General features: G+C 38.2%; 2 protein-coding genes across 5 annotated transcripts in view; one reads left to right on the forward strand and one right to left on the reverse strand.

Annotated features, from left to right (window-relative positions):
* The first annotated feature begins 3,635 nt into the window (after positions 1-3,635).
* LOC121874204 (cyclin-C-like) lies at positions 3,636-11,837 on the forward strand. 2 transcript variants are annotated; one of them, XR_006090378.1, is made up of 7 exons: positions 3,649-3,752; positions 5,170-5,276; positions 5,782-5,988; positions 6,896-7,019; positions 7,453-7,580; positions 8,483-9,321; positions 10,670-11,837. XR_006090378.1 is itself a non-coding variant. In XM_042378224.1 (6 exons), the coding sequence occupies exons 1-6, from the start codon at positions 3,721-3,723 to the stop codon at positions 8,686-8,688; spliced, it is 804 nt and encodes a 267-aa protein (XP_042234158.1). In that variant the 5' UTR covers positions 3,636-3,720; the 3' UTR covers positions 8,689-10,365. The 2 variants fall into 2 exon arrangements, 1 of the variants encoding a protein (XP_042234158.1); XM_042378224.1 differs by lacking the exon at positions 10,670-11,837 and having other exon boundaries at positions 3,636-3,752; positions 8,483-10,365.
* Positions 11,838-12,994: 1,157 nt separating this feature from the next.
* LOC121874203 (hepatocyte nuclear factor 4-gamma-like) overlaps positions 12,995-22,633 on the reverse strand; it is a 24,166-nt gene continuing 14,527 nt past the window's right edge. For 2 of the 3 annotated variants that reach the window (XM_042378220.1, XM_042378222.1), the window contains exons 2-10: positions 22,133-22,633; positions 21,353-21,572; positions 21,023-21,117; positions 20,655-20,770; positions 18,011-18,160; positions 17,117-17,252; positions 14,714-14,833; positions 14,130-14,366; positions 12,995-13,614 (exon numbers count right to left, since the gene is read on the reverse strand). The exon at positions 22,133-22,633 is cut by the window's right edge and continues 318 nt beyond it. In XM_042378220.1, coding sequence (XP_042234154.1) covers positions 13,250-13,614; positions 14,130-14,366; positions 14,714-14,833; positions 17,117-17,252; positions 18,011-18,160; positions 20,655-20,770; positions 21,023-21,117; positions 21,353-21,572; positions 22,133-22,562 — 1,869 coding nt within the window. In that variant the 5' untranslated portion in view covers positions 22,563-22,633 and the 3' untranslated portion in view covers positions 12,995-13,249. The remainder of the gene's footprint in view (positions 13,615-14,129; positions 14,367-14,713; positions 14,834-17,116; positions 17,253-18,010; positions 18,161-20,654; positions 20,771-21,022; positions 21,118-21,352; positions 21,573-22,132) is intronic. The other variant, XM_042378223.1, reaches the window with a different exon arrangement.

Below are 22,633 nucleotides of genomic sequence, written 5' to 3' on the forward strand. Positions count from 1 at the left end.
ATGTGTCAAGAAGCTGTCCGACACCACTGCCCTCGTCGGACACCACGAAACCCTACCCAAGGAGGCTCAACTGGCGTGGGTAACTGTGCCAGTCAAGCCTTTCTGCAGACCCAAACGCTGCTACAAATGCCAGCACTACGGTCACATCATCAACAAGTGTGAGGCGCAGGACACCTGCTCCCTGTGCGGTAGCCCCGGACACCGCTACACCGTCTGCCCCAACACAGTGAAAAAATGCGCTGCCTGTGGCGGCCCACATTCCTCCGCCGACCGGATCTGCCCCAAATGGAATGAGGAATGCAGGATAGCCAAGGCTCGTCTCGACAAGAAACTGAGTTACAAAGAGGCTCTCCTTGCTGTACACGCCCAAGACAAGAAAAAACAAGAAGAAAAGAAAAATCAAGAAAGAAGACCCAAGAAAAGACACATTACCAAGAAACAAGAACACCACGAGACCCCAGGGGCAGAAGCCCTCATCAAGATCACCCCCTCCGACTTCATCCACATCTACGAACACCGAGGAAGACGAAGAACAGGACCCAAACACAACTGAATGGACACTCCAAGAGAGCAAGAAGAGGAGGAGAGTAAGAAGAAAATCAACTTCAAGCTAACAAGAATACCAAGACAGAAGACCAAGACATTTCCTCCAAACAAGAAAACACCACACCCAACCCAACACGCACCTGACGCTCACCTGACTCTGGGCCCTGCCACCTCCTCGCCGCGTCCGGGCGGGTTCCTGCTGCCTCCAACTTAAAACCCAAAATAACGCAAGCGGTGTTTAGCCACTGCACATTTTTTCTCCTTCTAAAATTCACTTCAGACCTCCCTTTATCCTTCCCCTGAACCTCCTTCCCCCCTGTCACTAGCCTTTGTTCGTTCTGTTCGTGATTGTTTGGTTATCACTACTAATGTCATGTATTGTGTTCAGTTCTTTTTTAAACCAAGTATTTGAGACTTCCAAACCTAACATAACATGTTGGTTTGTATACACTAGGATCATGTCTATTTTCATTAATATATATATATATATATATATATATATATATATATATATATATATATATATATATATATATATATATATATATATATATATATATATATATATATTTCATGTAAATCCACAATGAAAACGTGGATAAGGTAAATCTTGATAAAATCACAGGAAAATTGAAACAACAGGTACCTTGAATAAGCAAAAGCTAGGTGCTCGTTGTTTTTATTATATATATATATATATATATATATATATATATATATATATATATATATATATATATATATATATATATATATATATATATATATATATATATATATATATATATATATATATTCAAGTTTAATAAATTGCTCTTGTTATTAAGTGGAATTCTGTTTTCATAACTGTTAACTGTTAAATTATAATAATTATTTTATAACAGTTTGACAGTATGCTATATTATAGTATGTGGGTTTATTTTGTGTTTGTTTTTTATGGTTAGTCGTTAGAAGTATTTTGAACACATCTTTTGTTTGTTTTTTGTTGTCTCACTGGTGGTAAATAAAAGTTGTAATAATAGTTGTTATTAAATGCCTGACAAGAAACTCGCTTAAACGCTCGGAACTGATGGTGAGAGATTGAAGTGATGGCCACATGCAAGGTTATGGTCACACTCTTGTACACACCATGATGGCCACATGCAAGGTTATGGCCACACTTGTACACCATGATGGCCCCATGCAAGGTTATGGCCACATGCAAGGTTATTGCCACACTGCTATACTGTATATACTAAGCTGGCCATACTTGTACACACTATGCTGGCCCAAACCAAGGTTATGGGTACACTCGTATAATGTTGTACACACTAAACTGGTCACAATTAAGATCATGGCCTCATGTACTTAACTCTGGTTTGGTGTAGAGCAGCAAAACGAAGCTTCGTGATTTATGAAGGTAATATTTTTCTGATACTTTTTTTTTTAAGAAATTTCAACTAACATCAATACGGTTGAGTTTAAATTATTTTTCCCAGCAGGTTCCACAATGAAAATATTTGACCTGACAGTTGCAAAATCCGAAACTATTATCCTTTCCCAGGGGCAAAAGTATTAATTGGGCTTTTCCCGGAGTATTGACGCTGTTAACTGGGTCTGGAGAGGTCAATTCACCATCACTAGATTAATTAAGAAATCCCTGGCCTGTATTCCCCCCAGAAATTTATATGGCCCTTAAAAGTCGATCGTGCTATTATCAACTCGAAACTGGGAACAAACATATGTCTCATAGCTATTGTATTCAGCCTACATAAGCTAGCCTCATCTGTTAGCCTGCTACCTTGTTTCTTAAGTAAATGAGAGAAAGAAGTAAATTAAATAAGAAATAAGACTGAGAGGAAGGTGTGAATCATCGTCTCCTCGCCTGGCTTCTTGCTATGAGTCAGCGGCCACCATGCACACCTCTGGTAGTGAAGGAGGCCCACGGGATGTTAGGATCTTCAGTTCTCGATGATCTCGCCACTGTTTCGTCAATTCTAAGCAGTGTTAATTGATGTTTTCGTTTTTGTTTGAGGAGTCCGTTTCAAAACACTTAGCCAAGCATCTTTTTCAGACATAATTCTAGTCACCCTGCGCTCCATTCATTTTAGTGATATAACTTTTTGTATGTGGTCTCCATGCTTGTATAAAAAAGCAATCCAGGTAAGTACGCATGAGCAATTTAAGAAACTGAGTAATTATATTTACTTCCTGTCCAGTAGTACGAGTTGAGTCGTGGAATTTGGTCGGCCATTCAATTTGTCACAGCTTTTTCCTCTGAGCGAAGTCATAATCACAGCTGTTTCCTGTTGCGTTTTTGCCAGGTATTCCTTCTCTACTGGCACCAGGTAAGTGTTGTCCGTACGCTAAATGTGACTTACGTGATTTTGCCCCACGTAAAGACAAACGCGGAAGAGCTATTACACGGCTAGGTTAAACATCATAATTATCATTTCGCATTCCTTACACTGCAATGTCCTCTTACCTTGCTACTTGGCCTTAAATCTTTGTATTATCCACAACTATGTTTATGTATTTCGTTATTATTTCGTCTTTTGTCAATAGATCATAAACGTTAAATCTTCAAGTATGTATATTTTACTATTCAATAAATCGACTCAAAACTTTTTTCTACCTCCAGCGACATCCATATAATTCAGTCTCATATTTTTTTATTGTTGGTGGATTAATGTAATTACCAACCTCATTTCGCGCCTAAAGGGGAATGCAGACCTTAGTTATTGAAGCGTTTTCTTTTGTCATAACACCTAAAATTTGTTGGATATTCATGCAGCCCCATTTTTAAACTAATTATGTACCAATGATTAGATAGGTTAGATAATACAAGTTTATTATAGCCATATGCGATCTTAAGCCAAATGTGTTTATGAAAGAAATATGAAAAATATTGAATAACGTTTTCGTGGATAAATTTATCCATTCCACCTTTTTATAAGAAATACAATTATTTTTACAATTTGATTTTCTAAACTTACATTATTATTCTTACGCTTAAAAAATATAAATAAGTAAAACCTTAATTTAGGATAGATCTGGATGTATGGTAATTAGAGTAAGGTGTAGTGTGTCACCTGGTGGTCCGTGTCACAACCGACCCAAACTTTGACAACAACACAAATCCGCCAAAAGGTTGTCCAGTCCCATCTTCTTTCTTATATATCACAATTTAACGTTATGGCTGGCAATTTCTGGCAAAGTGCCCACTAGTAAGTGTTCTTAATGTAAACTTTATTCTATAACCTGTAACTTAAGTGTGTTGTATAGTCGAGTTAAAATATATTAATTTTTTTAATGTGGGTTTTTATCTGATTATTTTTGTTGTGCTTACAGTCGGTATTGTTCAGTTTATTTTTATCAGAGATCCAGTACTACCAACTCCTGTGATCAAAATTAGACCAGTTACCATATAAACATTTATAATAGAACTAACTTCCCCTAACCTGACCAGTCTACCGTAAATGTAAGATCTTTTAGTCTGGTTGAATTTGGGTTATGTGGTAACTAGGTCAAGGATACAGATACAATGCAATTATGATTCGGTAATGGATATTGACGGACCTTCATATTGATTTTTATACAGGGAGAATACTTTATAGCAAGGTTAGGTTAGGTTAGATCATTTTTAGTAGTGTCTCCATATACAGTACATTATCGAACCCTTACCAACAATGGCACAGTTTTACCAGGAATTTTCATCTGAAGTTTCGTCATTTTACTTTGTTCGTTTACTTGTTAGTGTTCTAGTGTAGGGGTGTAATTTATTAAGAAAAATACATGTCTAGGATATGATCATAGGATAGTTTGTAATGGGTTCAGTTTTGGTATACAGTACTGTAGTTTATATGCAGAGTTTTCATGTAGCAAAAACCAAATCTGTAGTACTCTGGATCAGTGGTGTAGATTAACCAGGATCCATAGACATTTTTTGTTTAATGATAAATTTGCCTTTCTTATGTTGAGAAGAATGATAGGTAGTTCTTTACATATCTTCCAGGGAGACACACGTAATTTTCTTCATAAGGTCAAAAGTGAAAAAATAATCATAAATATTCCCAGCTGTGAAAGGAAGCAGAGATTTGTGTTCAGGAGAAAATAAGTTTTCTTCTATAGAGATTTATTATTAGGGGGTGGGTTAACCCAGACACTTGTTCTTAACTATAACCAGTAACTTCTTTTTATCTTCAGAAAATCCCCCCCAAAATTATGAGGATTTGCAAATTCTGTAATGTAATATTGTTTGTTTTCAAAATTAATATATGTCCACCTGCAACATTCTGCCAACACTGTTCATGCACTGAGCATTTCATGTACACACCAACTGCAACAGTTCCAACAACTGTCACACACACACAGACTTAACCTTCCTATCCTAGGATGGAAGTACTGCACTTTGTAGAAGTACAGTACTGTACTGCTTATCAGTCTCATTTTATTGCAAAATTAGTTACAGGTGTTATCAGTAGCATAAAGTAATATTTTTCTTCTTCGTTATCTTATTTTTCTTCATCATTTTCTTTCTCTTAATCATCATCATCTATTTCTATAGCTGTCAAGTCTCAGTTATATACAGTATTGGTTTCTATCAAATTTACAAGCTGTTTGTAATTAAACATAATTTTTCAGCCAGCAGTGGCTCCTGGACAGTCAGGATCTGATCCAGGAGCGCCGGGCAGACCTGGAGGTTCTCACCGAGGAGGAGTACCACAAGGTTATGATATTCTTTGCCAACTGTAAGTCACTCTAGTTTGTGATCTCACCGTGTTATAGTGGAAAGACTTTTCTCCGATAACCATCTAAATAATCATGAAATATTAATATTATGCAGTGGAACCAAAAACTCAGAGCAAACAATCCTGAAAATCTTAAAGTCTTATCTTCTTGGTATATATTGTGCAGTACAGTATATGCATGTATAGTTATAGGCTTTCCTAATATTGCATATTAGAAATTAGATTTATTTATTTGTGAGTACTATACAGTGCCTTTCTTTAGATAAATGAGTGCCTGTGAATATACCTGTCTGAATATTCAGTGAATTATCACCATCACCACGGATGATAATGATTCATTGAGTAGTTATCAGTAAAGTTCTTTGTCTGGCTCTAAAAGTATCAAGTGTCAAGTACATAGCAAAGGTTTAAGTTGATATTGAACAGTAATGAATATAACATTTCCCAAATTCACATTGTGTTTTGCAAACTGTTTGTAATTGATACTTACTTATATTTTTTTCAGTTATTCAACAGCTCGGTGAAACCCTCAAGTTACGACAACAAGTTATTGCCACAGCAACAACCTTCCTGAAGCGATTCTATGCAAGAAACTCCCTCAAATGTATTGATCCTCTTCTCCTGGCCCCCACCAGTGTCTTCCTCTCTTCCAAGGTGGAGGAGTTTGGTGTTATCTCCAACAGTAGATTGATCTCCACCTGCCAGACTGTAGGTAAGCCAGTACACTACATGACTCATTTTTAAGGTCCATTGTGGAAGACATCATGGTTGGGGGGATATTGAGAAGGTGGACTTGGGAACCAGGGCTGCTGCTTCCCTTCCAGCCCTTTAACTTCAATTACTCTCTAATCAAGGGATATGTCCTAAGGTTAGAACCTTTCATTTATAATAACTGGCAGCCTTGTTGGAATACCATTGCTGGCCCAATTAAGCTTTAGGAGATTGCAATGGAAATATTCTGGACATATCCCTGGTTGAATGCCCCAGAAGTGGGAGACTACCCTGGCCAGGCTTCACACCAACACTGGAAAATGGTCATAAAGTGTTGTTGATGAAGCACAACATTTTAAAAGTGACTCATACTACTGTACTTGTTATTACTTATCATACTTTTCTTCCGAGGGCTAAGGATTTGCCTGATCTTCCCCTTTATGTTAGCACCTGCTCCTTCAACCCCACTAAGGGCACTCCATTTTAATTAGAATCATGTTCCTCTTTATAAAGTTTACTCCTTTGAAAATATTCTTCCCCTTTTTAGAAATTCATTGCTGTTTTTCGAAGATACTATATCCTTTCAAAAATCCTGTAACTATGCTCCCTAAAAAATTCATATGCCCTTTCTAAAACTGTACACACATTAAAATCCTCTAGCCTACACTTTCTGAAATTCTAGGCCCTTTCAGAAATACTGTATCCTCTTTAAAAACCCTACACCACCTCAAAAATCCTATATCCTCTTTGAAACAATTTGCCCTGTTTACTTGGTATATCCAACCAGCCCTCACACACTTCCTTTTATCATGTGTATACATATACTTGTACAGGTACTTTTGTGTCAGCGTTAGGATACACTTGGAGCTTGCATGTGTTGTGTGACTGATTCTATCATTGCTTTTCAGTGAAGAACAAGTTTGCCTATGCATACTCCTCAGAATTCCCATACCGAACAAACCACATCCTTGAGTGTGAGTTTTATTTGCTGGAGAGTATGGACTGTTGTCTCATTGTCTACCAGCCATACAGGTGAGAATGTTACTATAATGTGTTAAAACTGTTTAAATAACAATTATTAATCTAGATAACTATACTGCACTGTATTGCAATTACTGTACTGGTATACTGAAGAATGTGAGTTTGAAATGATATTCAGGTACAGTAATTTATTTGTATGAAAGGTTGTGGAGGGCAGTTGTCTTATCTGTTGGTGGTGGCAAACTGTCTGAAGCAAGTGACAACCAATTTTGCACAAAAATACTATATCTGTCTTGAAGCCTACAATTATAACTTAGAAAAGTTACTTTCCTCTGGCATTGTAATTTATTTTCAGGAATCGTAACAAAAATATATAAGTGTTTTGAGGTTGGTGTTTGCTACATTTATATATGTAAATGCATACTGTATACATATACCAGAAACTTTATGTAAACCTATCCAATAAATGTTTTATGTATTTCAGACCTTTGGTACAGTACATGCAAGATCTAGGTGGGGAGGGCGAGGTGTTACAGCTTGCTTGGCGGATTGTCAATGACTCCTTAAGAACTGATGTGTGTCTCCTCTTTCCTCCCTATGAAATTGCTCTCTGTAAGTTGAAGATACTGTATTGTATAACTATATAAACATAAAAAGCATTTTAGGATATATTAACCTCTTTGTTACGAGGGGCCGATATGACCTTAAAACCCCAATCAGAGGTACCAAATGTACCTGTACTTCTCTTGGGCAAGGGGATAGGCAAGCCCCACAGTCGGGCTTGGTGGGCTAATATTTCAGGTTTGGTTTTTACTGTCTGGCTCTAAAACAAAAAATTGTGAGAACAAGACAAATTTTGGTGAAATCTTGTGAAATTCATGAAATCAATGCAGTTGCAATGAGCTGCTTTATTTTTTAATGTTCCTTTTTTTTTCATTTTTCCTTCCCTTCATTTTTGTTAGATTCTAAATCGCCTTCTTTAGTTGGATACTTGCTGCTTATATATTTTGACACAAACCCCCTCTTGCCTGCTCCCCCTCCCAGTGGATGCCCCTGTCATGGTGAGAACTCACTCTGTCATTGACTTTTTCCTATCCAGATTGAATTTGTTAGTGGGTTAACAACTACAGTACTGTACTGTAAAGTCATAGAAATTACACAAGAACTCTGCCATAGCTGTCCCACCAATCAAAATTAACTATACCGACTGTAAGATGCAGTGAAAGACCACTTTGTATGGGTACAGTATTAATATAAGTTGTGTAGCTAAAGGTGGCAGCATCACCTTTAACAGAAGCTTTCCTTTAATCTTTGCTGAAAGCAAGGAAGTTAGTTAAAGCTTAGCAGTTAGGTGAGAGCTGGTCAAAGAAGATTATGTACCGTACAGTATATACTGTATATGTATTTTATTTTTTTACCGTAATGCTTTTAGTTATTCTTTAAATGTGTTTTTAATTAATTTTTATTTTATTTTATAAAATATGTTTTGTCTAATTGATGATGTGTATTTACAGCATGTATCCATATGGCCTGTGTGGTCCACCAGAAGGACTGTAAACAGTGGTTTGCAGAACTAAATACAGACTTGGATCGCATCATGGAGATTACCCGCTACATCCTCAACTTGTATGACCTCTGGAAATCGTATGATGAACGCAAGGAAATTCAGACCCTACTGCAGAGGATGCCCAAACCCAACACCCAGCAGGTCCCTCGGTGATTAGAACTAAACATGTACAGTAATCTCCCCGTTAGCCTGAATCCCCGGTCCCCAGAACTCTCAGATAACCGGGTTGGATATTGAGCCTTCCGGGAAAACTCTCTCCATTCCGGGCATGGGAACGAGTTTCCGAGGATGGAATCATGCGTATTTTGTGAGAAAATCTCTCCAAACCTGTCCATTCCAGGCATGGGAACAAATTTTGCTGCTTGGGTAACTTAGGCCATAAGCTCATGTACTTAGTTCAGATTCTGCTGCCATTGTACAAGGTTGATCCCTCGCTCGCTGCTCTTTTAGTGTTGTGCAGTATTGTACATTACTGTACCAGGACACAATCAGCCAAGAATACAGTCTTAACACAGTGATAAGATGTAAAAAGTGATTACAGTTACGTATACTGTACTGTACATTTGGCAGAGTGGACAGTGTATGCTTACTGTAGGTTAGTGTGTAGAGGTGTATGTATAGTATACAGGGTGTGTACAATCTCTCCTTTATGGAGGTAGAGGAGAGTGACAGTAACACCTGCTACAGTAGATGGTACTGTACAGGACAAAGGAAGGCCATCCTGTATCATATTACCATTTGGCCTGCCTGCATCACACCACAAGCTCAAGACGACAGCATCTACTGGTGAGTACAGTATATACAGTACAGTAGTAGTATACATTATTTTGTTTTTTACAATAGCTATATTGTACTTGTACAGTGGTGTTTGCATAAATAAATACAGCTCTGTATCTGTCCATGCAAGATGCACAGTTTAGACTCTTGGAAAAATTTCCCCACACACATCCCCGGAAATATTCCAGGGATGTGTGCGATAGTGTCTGTTCATGTGAGATGCATAGTTTAGACTCGGAAAACTTACCCCAGTACCCGGAAAAATTCTGGGGGTGTGGGATTTTTTCTAGGGATGAGAAATTCGCCTCAATACCCGGAAATTTCTCATTGGTGGAAGAGCTCTGAACCAATTACTTCAGCTAACGGGGATATAACTGTATAATTCCTGTGATCAAAGTGTGAGGGCAGATTCAGCGCAAGTAAATCAAGACTTCTGTATCACAAAAAGACAGAAGAGAAGGGAAGTTAAAACTCAACATTTTGCCCTTGGAAATATTTATAATGCTTGTCTCTTGTCACTGTGACTCATGAACGAGATCTTTTCCATGTTGAAGGAGGTTAATATTTACCTCTGTACAGTATACAATAATTTATGTGATTTATAAAAACTCTGTCAGTGTATGTGAATGTGTGTGTGTGTGTGTGTGTATAAACCTTCTGTATGTTGCTCTCACCTTTCTATCAATAGTCTTGGATACCTTACCACTGTCTGTTCATTCAGAGGCATTACATTCAGATTTCTGATACATTACAGTGTACTTAGTTACTGACTTGTTCCTCAGCTACCGGTGTTATTTATGTTTTCTATGCAAGTCTACTGTTTTCTTTTCTTTTCACATAAATGAAACAACCTCATGCATTGTGAGCAACAATGTACGAGTGTGTGCGCTTGTGTGTGTGTGGGGAGGATTGTTGTAAAAAGATTAGCTACTCTTGAAATACTGTATGAACAATGTATCAAGAAAAGATAAAGAGTAGAAGTGAAGGAAAGGAAAGGCAGTAAGCAATATCAAGATAGCACAGTTCAATTCCTATTGCAAGTGGAAATATATATACAGTATATATATATACAGTATATATATACAGTATATATATATATATATATATATATATATATATATATATATATATATATATATATATATATATATATATATATATATATATATATATATATATATATATATGTGTGTGTGTAATGAGTTATTGCAAGAGATAAGAGTTGCCAGGAGTATAAAATTTTGTTACTACTCCTGTGATAGGGCTTCCATGGTGAATTGAAACCTATCAGCGACCAGTATTTGTAATATTTAATGCCCAGTTATATTTTGTAATAAGTCTGCTGTAACTTTTACAGACAGGATCACTTTAAGCCAAATAAGAGTGGAAGTAGTCAAGATAGAAAGCGTCAGTCACTGCTGTTTCTCCTCAGACAGTGAGGTAGCTGACCCACCATCACGCACCTCAGCTGATTCCTTCTTTGATAAGGTACTATTGGTATTAATGCATATTTTACCTTACCTTGTCCTCTCTCTTTTTTCTGTACATTCTATCATCTCTTCTCTTACTCTGACGTCTCATCAACTTTCTCCAGAAGAGATTAAATATTCAAATCCAATTTCGGGTGTATAATGTGGTTGGAGGTTTATACATAGAAGACATTAAAAAAATTTCCTCTCTGTTATCCGCTACTATCCCAGGAGGGGCACGCAGGAATACATGCTTTTAATCCATGCTTCCTAGGAGTTGTGGATATCAAAACTCGAATAAATAGCTTTTTAGGCTCTGACCAAACTTGACACGTGGATGTATGATGAAAAGATCTCACTCGAGGTCATTAAATGGTATTTCTGTGATATTTTTTTTCCCAGAGTTGCAGACGCTTAGACTTTTAGTCTCATCAGGGAACTTGTCTATCATTAGAAGGGATTCTTGTTCTACTTAAATATTTTCTACCTGTATTCTAACTTCCCTTCAGTCTTCTCTCTCTTCCATCCTCCCACCTGAGATGTTTTAAATCAGTTGTGGCATATAATTTTTCCAGACAAAAGTTGGAATTGTATAGTCTTCATACATCTAACTTGGCATAACATAAACTAACCTGGCCTAATCTCACCGATCTTAGCCTAATCCAACCCGACTCAACCTAATGTAACCTAACCCAACCCCACCTGTAATTACCACCTCAAAACTCCTTTATTTATTTATTCAGTACCTGTGTTGTTTACTACCCCTCATTAACACTATCTATATGGTTTTCATGAAGGACTTTGTTTTGAACACTTGTATATAAATGTCATAGTGTCGTAATGGTTGATACTTGCTTAGAAACATTTTTTCCCAGGGATGATGTATCACGATCTGTGTTCTCTGCAACACAGCAAATATATCAAGAGTTCTTTAGGTAAATATTTTAGGTACCGTAACAAAATTTATTTATTGTGTGGTTTATGAAATTATAAAATTTTTGTGAGCTCCAGAAATAGATTGAGTAAATTAAAAAAAAATATTATATACAATATACAGTATGTGTTTCTTCTCATAATTACCTTATTCTTGTTAAAGAAAGGAGAGTTCAGTTTAGCAACCACAAGACTGTGAAATTTAGAAAATAAGAGATTTGTGGGTGAAATACAGAAGTTTGCACTCATATAGAGATCACTGGATACCTTGAAAACTCTAATATGAAAACCTAAGAAGTGACATAAAGAAGCATGTAAAATAACACTGCTCATAGCTGGATGTTTTTTGCATAAACTTGCTAACAGACTTGGTGGAGCAGAAGTATATACAGTATGTAGACAGATGGATGGACAGGCATAACTTATAACTATTCCTCCCTCCATTTATACAGTACATGGTGGAAGCATAATGAAACAGGGTGTGGTACTGTACATGAGCAGTACTGTTTGTGCCTGTACGTAGTGTGATTGGTGATGTCATTACCTCACTGAAGTAAATTGAATGAATCCTTGGTTCCAACTGGCCACTGTGTAAATTGAATACACTTATTAAGCCTATGGAAAACTAGTGGTCCACAAGGCTTGAATGTTCACTTTGGATAGTAAATGATTTGGAACAAACATATAGTAGTACTCATAAGCTCAAGTATAATTGAGCCAATATTTCAAAGTCATTGAAAAATTTAACTTTTTAAGTACACCGTACAATATACAGTATTCTGATTTTACAAAAATTTTAAAAAATTACCATTAGAGAATTACAAAGTTTTAGTAATATTGAGCTGGTAGTTTTAAAAAAATTCAAAATGCAAATAATCTAGAGAGGGAAGGCTGATCATGGGAGTTGTGCAGATGGACTGAAACAGTTTTGTGACTTCTACCTCACAGTTCGACTTTTCTAAGAAGTCTTACTGTACTTATTAAGTCGAACATTCAATGGAGCCTTTACATATCAGATACTGAGCAGAAGAAGATCGAGAACATGGGTCAGTTGAAGTCTGGATATCCTGCTTCTGTACCTGTCACTGCCAGGCTTAATGATCACAGCACTCAGTCAACCAGCTGCAGGCTCACTTATAAACTTGGATTTCATGATCAATTCTTATTTTCTATACTGCATCTTGTTATTCTCAAGCACTCATATAAAACAAGAAGGCATTTTAAAATGTCCATATTACTACAATACCGAGATGAGTAAAGGAAATTAAATATTTCTTATCATTATTGTAAACATTTATTCATTAAAACATTTAAAAATCTCTACAAAACCTTATCAGTGTTGGCTACACCATCTTCTTATGCATTAATGGAATCCCATTGCCTACCCGAGTCCTTCCTCAAGTTGATGAAGTCTAAAAAGTTTGTTTTTGTTACTTTTGTATGACCTTTATAAGTGATCCTGTATAATGATGTACATAACCCTGACGGCTGAAGCACCTGAAACACAAACACCACACACAGACTGCCAACAAGCATCACAGATCATAATTTGAGTCAGTACACTCTTGTTTAAAAGTTCTCTCCACTCTGGGCTGGCTATGGTCCTTTGTCCCATCCCGAATGATAACACCCAAGTGACCATTACTCCCTTCACCACTGTTGTATGGGGACAGGCTCTGAGAGCCGCAGTGGGAAGACGTGGGTACCTGCAAGTTCTCACCACCGACATTCATTCCCATGGCCATTCCGCCTCCCGCTGCTGTGGCCGCTCCTAAAGGTATCGGGAGGCCGACTCCACCAGGGGGAGGAACTGGGACTCCCATTCCAATGCCTCCGTCGCCTCCGCCATATCCACCTCCAGAACTACCCGACACACCATTGACAGCATCAGCAGTTGCTCCTGTGAGATAACAGTAGTACAGTAACAAATAGATATTTTCTAAAGTCAAAGGTTGTTGGGTCTAAAAGTTCTAATTCTAAGAGGCAATTTTGCTAATTACATTTTACATTTAATAATGTCTTTTCTATTCATGAATTACATATAATTAACTGTACTGTACTTACCTGCAGGGGCAGACTGGGCCACTGGGACACAGAACAAAATCCTAGATGGACCAATGGGTTAGTTGGGGCCATAGCCACCTGGGACAATGGGCTGGTTGCCTTGGTACAATGCTATTTACTGTATCATTTCACCACAGTACCTGCTTACTAGTCATTCAGGCAGTTGGTGTTGACCTACCAAATGTGAATGTACAGTAGGTCAGTAACATCCTACCAAAGCAACCAGGCTACCAACCCACTGTCCCAGGCAGCATTAACCCAGTAGTACACTGTTCTGATCCACCCCCTTGAGCACAACTACAGTATGAATCTCCTTAAATTTACCAGAGCTACTGAACTCAATATACATACCACCCAGGAGCATTTCCTGCAGCAGATTGTCAATCCTCGCAACCCCAAAGAGTTTAGCAAACTGGATCTGTTCTATCATCTGCCAGGTGATGGACTGTAGTGCCGGGAGTGTGAGCAGGACCTCCCCAAACCTGCCCCGGGACTCATACTGCCGGTCATTAATGTAGTCCTCTAAGAGTAGTTGTACTTGATAGCGCAGAGCCTTCACCCTCTCCACATTACGAAGACCTCGAATGACTGAAAATTTTGCAGTGATATTATGCATATGTAGAGTAATTGAAAGCTTGTAATGATATTTTACATACGTATACAGGTATAAATGAAATGATGAAATGAACAATGCTATGATATTACAATGACATTCTGTTTATCACAGGAGGCGTTCTGCATTCTAATACGGTAACTTTTAATCCTTTCGTAACTGATTGTTGTACTTTAGGATTTTATTCAGCTTAGAGAAACCCCCAGAACCAAAGGGTTAAGACATATTGTCACAACAATGTACAAAAGCCCTCCCTAGCATAATTAATTAACTCCTTGTCATATCATAAAACCTTCAACCTAGAATAGTAACTTCGACTCACCTGGATCAAAAAAGACGATGGCTTTGAGACAAGCGTACTCCTGTTCATCCACCTGGACGCCCCGAAGTGGCTGTATTAGCTCGTCCATGACCCGCTGACCTATCCTACTCAACTCTATCTCTGTTGGCCAATGTAACAATGAGAAAGATACCATAAAAATTAATTATCTGGTTATATCTTTATATTATCCTAATTGTCACACACATTCCATCTCAATTCAGTCTTGATATATATCTTGTCATATCTTTCTCACTATCAGTCTTTACAATATCATTCTTTATATCATGCTTACCAATTCATTCTTGGCATCTTTACAATACTGTTCCATTCTTAAAAAAATTTCTCAATATCAGTCAGCCAACAATATCACTCTTATCAATAACATTCTTATCAGTTCATCCTTATCAATACAACTTTTATCAGTTCATACTTAACAATATCATGTTTATCAATATCATGCAGGTTACTGAAGTTAGTCACAAACACACACATTACTACAGTACATTCTAAAGATGGGGTCATATATTGTTTTATATCACCATAGTCTTACTCTGGGATCTTCAAGACTACCGTTATTCTTCCACTATTATGGCTACTAAATCTGTGTCAATAATGTATGGCTATAAAGGATTGGTATTAATATATGGCTATTGACTACTACTGACAATAATGATCTCAGTTTCTCTCTAACCAATTACCAACATGTATAATGACTTCTGTTACTTCCTCTAATCAACTATTTGTGGGGCTTATTCACTTTAAAGTTTACGGTTGTTTCTTAATTTGTATATGTTAAGGAGTCATGCTTGTGGTTGAAATATGACGTGATGCAATGCTGTTTTTGAAGCCTGTGTGTGTGTGTATATAAAGAAGATGTTAATGGCTTGTCCTTAATCTCAATATACTACAGTCAGGTCCATGTCAAATCTGAACACCTAAATTGACCCCTAAAATTGTTCTCACACACACACACACACACACACACACACACACCAATACCACAAACACACCAATACCACAAACACACATAAGCTTCAAAAACAATATCATATCATTTCTTAACTCCTTAAGACTCTCTAACCCTGTATACTATCAATTTCTCATGAACTTGACTACCGACAGAATCTCTCCTCATTCCAGGGATATAAACTTACAACACCTTTAGTCCTTCATATTGAGTTACACCAGCCCTTAAAGCAACTAATCCAGGTAACTAAAGCTGCTCTGCATAAAACCTACTTAACATCGATTTTGGTAAGGATATAGCTCGTGGATGCATCATGTAGTAAAACCGAACTTAACGTGGAGATCATGTTATACTTTACACTACTTTACTTACTTCACACTACTTTACTTTATTTTACTGTACTTATCCTTTCGAAATGGTTATGGTAATGTACAGTACTTGATATTTATAAGTGAGGCAAAAGTCAGACAAGTACAGTACTATACGTAATATGAAAAATTGTTTGCATCTCCTTACAATTCAGTACACCTGTTTTATTTATTTTTTCCATATCACAAGGTCTCGGTTAAAGAAGAGATATTTTGGGTCAGAACATCAGATTATTCTGGTTGTTATGGTGATGTGAATAATAGCTCCCAGGTAGCGATATTGGTTGTGATGCTTTTTATGGTCAACACACGTACTATGTCCAGATTCTTAAAAGGTCATACAATAAGTATTCCTCATGTTTGAAATTGAGTCAAATAAAGGTAGCGTAGTCTCTATGCATTCTTACATCTCGGTTTCAAGAAATTTTCATTGTACAGGCCTCAGTGAGTTTGGACCCAGGTAAGCACTGTCACGGTACAGACTAAGCTTGCTACAGTTAACTAAACAGTATTAGTCGATTTCTATGTACAGTAACTAAAACAACTATCTGTGCATACTTTGTGGGAAACAATATGAGACCATGGACGATAAAGTTTGGTATATGAGAGCTGTCACTAGTCACACGTTAAATTTCGGAGCATATCTACCCCCACCTGCACAGATAGTAGTTTTAGCTACTGTACATATAGCAGTAAGTGACAGTCTGATGAACTAGAAAACTTGCAAGTGATAAACAGGCTAAGTAAAATCTGTGCTTTTACCATGTCTGTTATTATGCATCAAGAAAAGATATACAAATATTAATTAAAGATCTGCTTAAATATGTGAGTCCAAACTTTTCTTCTGTACTAAATTTACCTCATCTTTACCTTTTTAATTCATAGAAAATCACTGTAGTGTACGGTACAGTATTTGACTTTCATATTGTGTAAGCCTAAATTTTTCTTCTGGGGTAAATTTTGCAAGTCTTTAAAACTTTTAATTTTAATTTGTTGAAAAAATAAATATATTTCATTAGTTTTACTCAGTTATTGTGTAAAGCCAAGAACAAATCACAGCTTCATCACCAAGGTCACTAATACCAGAGGAGTTCCTGAGGATGACACAGTCGTTGCCAAGTAGGATCATGTCTTGGAGGTTGAGGGAGCGCCAGGCAGCCCCCAGCAGCAGGTGTTCCCCTGCATGGGCCCGCAGCAGTGCCACCTGCAGGGAAGACAGCATGGTCACTACGTCTGGGCATGACAACTTAGGTCATTATTCCCGTGCATGATAATTTAGGTCACTACACCCATGCATAGCACTACACCTACACTTAGCAATTTAGGTTTCTACACTCATCCTTGACAATTAGGGTCACTACACCTACAAATAGTAAATTTGACCATTACACCTCCACATGGTATATTAAGGCAGTTACTGTAAAATTATTTAAGACAAACAGGTTAGGTATAGGTCAGTCACAGTAAGTGGACTTGGCAGATGAGTGGATTAGCCACTATACAAGGCACAACATATAGTCACAGCTCTGTAATCGACCATAATGATCTGCCCCATGTTTTTCCAGTCTTCTCTCAAAGTGAAACACATAATACATATAGGTACTCATATCTGGTGACTTAGAAAAGCACTTGCTCCTGATAGACAATACCCAAGGGTCCTTACCTAGTCATGAGGACAGTAACTAATGGATCTCAACTGACCAGGCAGTATTTGGGAAGATAGTAGAGGGTAGACCACAATAGGTAGAATAGTATTCAGGAAAGTAGTAAATGACAGGCAGTGCTATACTTAAAAGGGTCATATGTAATGGACAGTACTTAGGAATTGAAACCTAAGCTAAGCCAACTTAACCTAAACTAATCTAAGCTAACTTAACCTAAACTAATTAACCCAAATTAATGTAACCTGAAAACCTAATCAAAATTAATTAACTAACCTAACTTAACCTCACTTAACCTAACCTGGTCGTCGAGAATGAGGTCACAGAAGGAAGGGATGTACTTGGCCCACTCGACCAAGATGAGAAGCTGCTGTTTCATGCTGTCACACACGTCCATCACCCCGGCCACCTTCTTGTTCATGACACTTATCTCTCCCACTGCTGGTGAGAACTGCTGACAGGGAGTTATGAGTCAATTCAGGTTATAGTCAGGGAGAAGGTAAGAAGGGTCAACTTTGGTCACAGTCAGGGAGAAGGAGGTAAGTGTCAGCCCAGTTTACTGGTGGGGAAAGGAAGGAAAGGGTCAACTCGGTTTACTCGCAGGGAAAGGAAAAAGGGTCAACTCAGGTCACTCATAGGAAAAGGAAAGTAAGGGTCAACTCAGGTCACTCAGGGAAAGGAAGGTAAGGGTCAGCTAGGTCACATTCAGGGAGAAGGTAAAAGTCAACTTAGGTCACTAGCATGGAGAGGAATGTAAGTTGCTGAATGATAGTCTTATACAGGATATAGTCTTTTAAAATTAAGGAATCACATCTGGGGTTCACAGGTGTGTGTGTGTGTGTGTGTGTGGAGACGTTCATAGTGTGTCTACATATACAAATTAGTGTCACCCCAACTCTGAGCTCCTGAACTTCAACATTTACAAACCTTAGGTATGTTGAGGAAATGTTTCTTCCCTCAGTGCACCTAAATTTTTATACATGATTAAATGTAAGTTTTAGGGATTCAAGTAGGAAAGGCACTGATCTTTAAGGCAAAGTCATAATAAATGTCTTTATGCAAATATGTTCCAAATATATCATGCTATATTAGGCAAGCAACTTATCTGGAGGGCAGAGATACAAGCCACCACCTTAAAACACAAGGGCCCATCAGTAGGTAAAAGCACACATGTTAATTTCACACTTTTTTGTGATTGTTCGTGTTTAGAATAAGTCATTATCTACATCCCCTATACACTCATGTATTTATGTCATCTATCTACAGCTGTATCTTCCCGTTGGTGTTAAAATAGTCATATTGCACTGATAACTAGATCCTTTGATGGAAGGGAAATATAAACCGTATGATTCCTACAGATTTTGGAGCTACTGTACATCCTGCTAAATTAATATGGATGGTGGTCTAAATGTGTATATAAAAATTTTGCATGTCATGAAAAATATCTGATTTTTTTTTACTGTATATTAGTTATATATAAAATTAAATTAACATTATTGGTAGATTTAAAGTGTAGGTTCGCGGACCTAAAGTTACTGGGAGTATAACCGACCGGGCTCTGTGACAAGTTCTAGTTCGTTGTTTATTTGCTCTGTGCTTCAGTATTATTTGGTATTAATGCGTGTCTACAATCATCATTTGTGACACTACAGTGTGAGGGACAAGAAGCCAAACTTCAATTGTTATTTACAAGGCAGGGCAAGGTGAGTAAGTTGTTGCTTCTGTCAACCATTATCGCGGGAAGCTTAAAAAGTGACTTTTTAATTTTCTTGCGAGGTCTTACATATTGTTTTCCAGCAAACCATGTAGATGAATATTTGTTATTGTGGGGATTTATCAGGTCAGGTTTGAATTTTTAATTGCGGTTTCATGAAGAAATTGTATGACTAAGCAAGGAAACGTCAATATTACCGTGTATAGTTATATTACTTGCAACATTTTGTTAATAGTTACATAAGATTCATTGTTGATGTTTCAATGAACGCTACTTAATTGCTGACCTGCGTCCCTTACATAAAATTTGATTAATTTAGTTTTGTTAGAGCCGGGTGTACAAAGCTATGCGTGCTATAAGCATTTGTGGGAGCAGATACAAATTTACCATGGCACATTTAACCTAACATAATGATCCACCTTTTGCTGCACACTGCTGGATCAACACTCCACAACACAAATGGCAAGTAATCCAATGGGGAGTTAATGTGTATTAGAAAGAAATCAAACACGACCAGGAACTCGGGATGGCTTGGCGTAGTCATGTGACACATACACGGAGTAGATCATTAACTTCTGTTTATTTTGTGGCTGAGTTTAGTCAGCCTCAAACCTGCCTTTCTGACCTAACTGGGACTTTTTCACGTATGCAGGAAAACGTTGTAATCATCACCCTCGCTGTATTCCCTCGACCAACAGTACAGTAGAATATCGTGACATTAATGGCTTGGGGGAATGCCGAACCTAACCTGACAATTTAACCTAACCTAATTTAACCTGACAACTTAACCAGACCATAACTACTCTAACCTAAATTTAACGTAACCTAACCTGTCAACCTAATTTTAACAGCCAGGACAATCAAATCAATCATTTCATAACAGATATTGTCAACAGGTGAGATTATTCTAAGGCGTAGTGTTGTTATCGTCAAGGTCAGCTGTTGTTAGCCACGAGAGAGAAGACCTCCACGTGAGCTGTACAAAAAGTTTAATGTCATGGTGAGCGTTACGATATAAGATATGCTTGCCAACTCTTCTAAGGAACCCTGGGTAATAGATATTGTAGTTTATGCATGTGTGAAGAGGAAGGGAGAGAAACAATGAAACTAAGAGAGATGGGAAGAGAAATGAGTTTATATAAAAAGAGAGAGATAAGTACATGAAAGATAGAACGATCACACGGGAGTTAGAGAAGGAGAGAGAATGAGTGTAAGAGGGAGGAGGACCCACCTGACGAGAGAGATGCTCAGCGTTGAGGAGGGTTGTCAGCGTCATGCCTGTAGACCCCCCGGGCTCGTCATAGCTGGGGCGGCGGGTACTGATGCGGTCACGTTCATTCTGCACAGCTGTCAACACAATGCATTAATACTTTTTAAACGAAATGGTTAATGTTATTGTGTCAGTACGTTATGGTACTAATAAGGTTGAAATGCCAATAACTAAGAGTTGAATTTTGTCTGTAGCTCCAAGCCGTTAATAATATTCTGATATATTATTATAATAATAATAATAATAACAATAATAAACTCCACTAGTACAGTATTTTTTGTTATGGTTTGTGGAGATACTTAAGCTAGGCTACTCTCTCTCTCTCCTACCTTCCTTCTTCATGCCAGCTCTGATACACTTCCTCAGCCTGCAGTAGCGACATTGGTTCCTCTTGTCTTTGTCGACGGTACACGCCCTGTTGAACCTGAGGAAGACGCGGGAGTTAGGAGTGCTTACAACAGTTTACCCGCCATCCTTCACCAGTCTATCCTTTACCAGTTTACTTCTCGCCAGTCTATCCTTTACCAGTCTATCCTTTACCAGTCTATCCTTCACCAGTTTACTTCTCACCAGTTAGTCCTTCAATATTTTTGTTGCTGAAAAGTCTGTATGTATACCCAAAATCTCTCTCTCTCTCTCTCTCTCTCTCTCTCTCTCACCTGCAGCTGTACGTGTGGTTCTTCCTGACGGAGCGACGGAAGAAGCCCTTACAGCCATCGCAGGAGTGGGCACCGTAGTGTTTCCCCGTGGCTCGGTCCCCACAAATGGAGCACGCAAGGCCCACCAGGTTATTCACTCCCCCTATGTTCGTCACCACCTCACCTCCCCCGCCCCCGCCGCCCATGATGGACACGCCCACGTTGCATAGGGAGGTATTGCCTGTAGAGAGAAGGATGATTATAGGGGAATTGAATTGAGTATAAGTGTTAATAGGTCCCCAGTCTTAATAGGAGTTATCAAAAATCCATGGTAAACTAAGAACTTACAGTCAGTCAGTTAATCAGTCAGTGAGTCAGCCAGTCTAGCATTCAGGAAAGGAGAGTATAGAGCTGACTGACTCAACCACGGGTATTTAACGAAGCTGAGGTGTTGTGTTATCTTACTGGGTATAAATCTCTCTTAGTCCTCCTTATCATCTATCACTCTCCTGGGTAAACAAAACAGAACATACATACATACATACATACATACATACATACATACATACATACATACATACATACATACATTCATACATACATTCATACATTCATACATACATACATACATACATACATACATACATACATACATACATACATTCATACATACATACATACATACATACATACATACATACATACATACATACTGTACACTCTGGGGTCAGGTAAAATATGGCTATAGTAATTAACTGAGAACTACCATGTTACCTATGAGATGCTGATTGACTGACTGACCTTGGTGATGGATGACTGCAGAGTTGGGCACGATGACGGAGTGTGTGGCAGGAGTGTGAGACATAGGTGACAAGGGCGGTGGTAAATTCAGAGAAGACGTCCCACTGTTGGTGTTGTTGTTGTGGTGGTGATGGTGGTAGCTGCCTTGTGGGGAGGACATAGGTGGTGAGCTGGTATGGTAGGTGGGTGGTGAGCTGGTATGGTAGGTGGGTGGTGAGCTGGTATGGTAGGTGGGTGGTGAATTAGTGGTGGTATGGTAGGCGGGTGGTGAGCTGGTATGGTAGGTGGGTGGTGAATTAGTGGTGGTATGGTAGGCGGGTGGTGATGGTGAGGAGGTTAATACTGATATATGGCCCACAATACCACCGCTACCATGGCCCACAATACCACCGCTACCACCAATAGCTATCTCTCCGTGTGGTAGACTCATCCTCCACCTCTACCACCACACACACCACACCGACCTCAAGTAACCTCTCCACCTCAACCTCAAGTTGTTTA

The sequence above is a fragment of the Homarus americanus genome, unplaced genomic scaffold (genome assembly GCF_018991925.1).
Source record: "Homarus americanus isolate GMGI-L3 unplaced genomic scaffold, GMGI_Hamer_2.0 scaffold49667, whole genome shotgun sequence".
NCBI classification, from domain to species: domain Eukaryota; kingdom Metazoa; phylum Arthropoda; class Malacostraca; order Decapoda; family Nephropidae; genus Homarus; species Homarus americanus.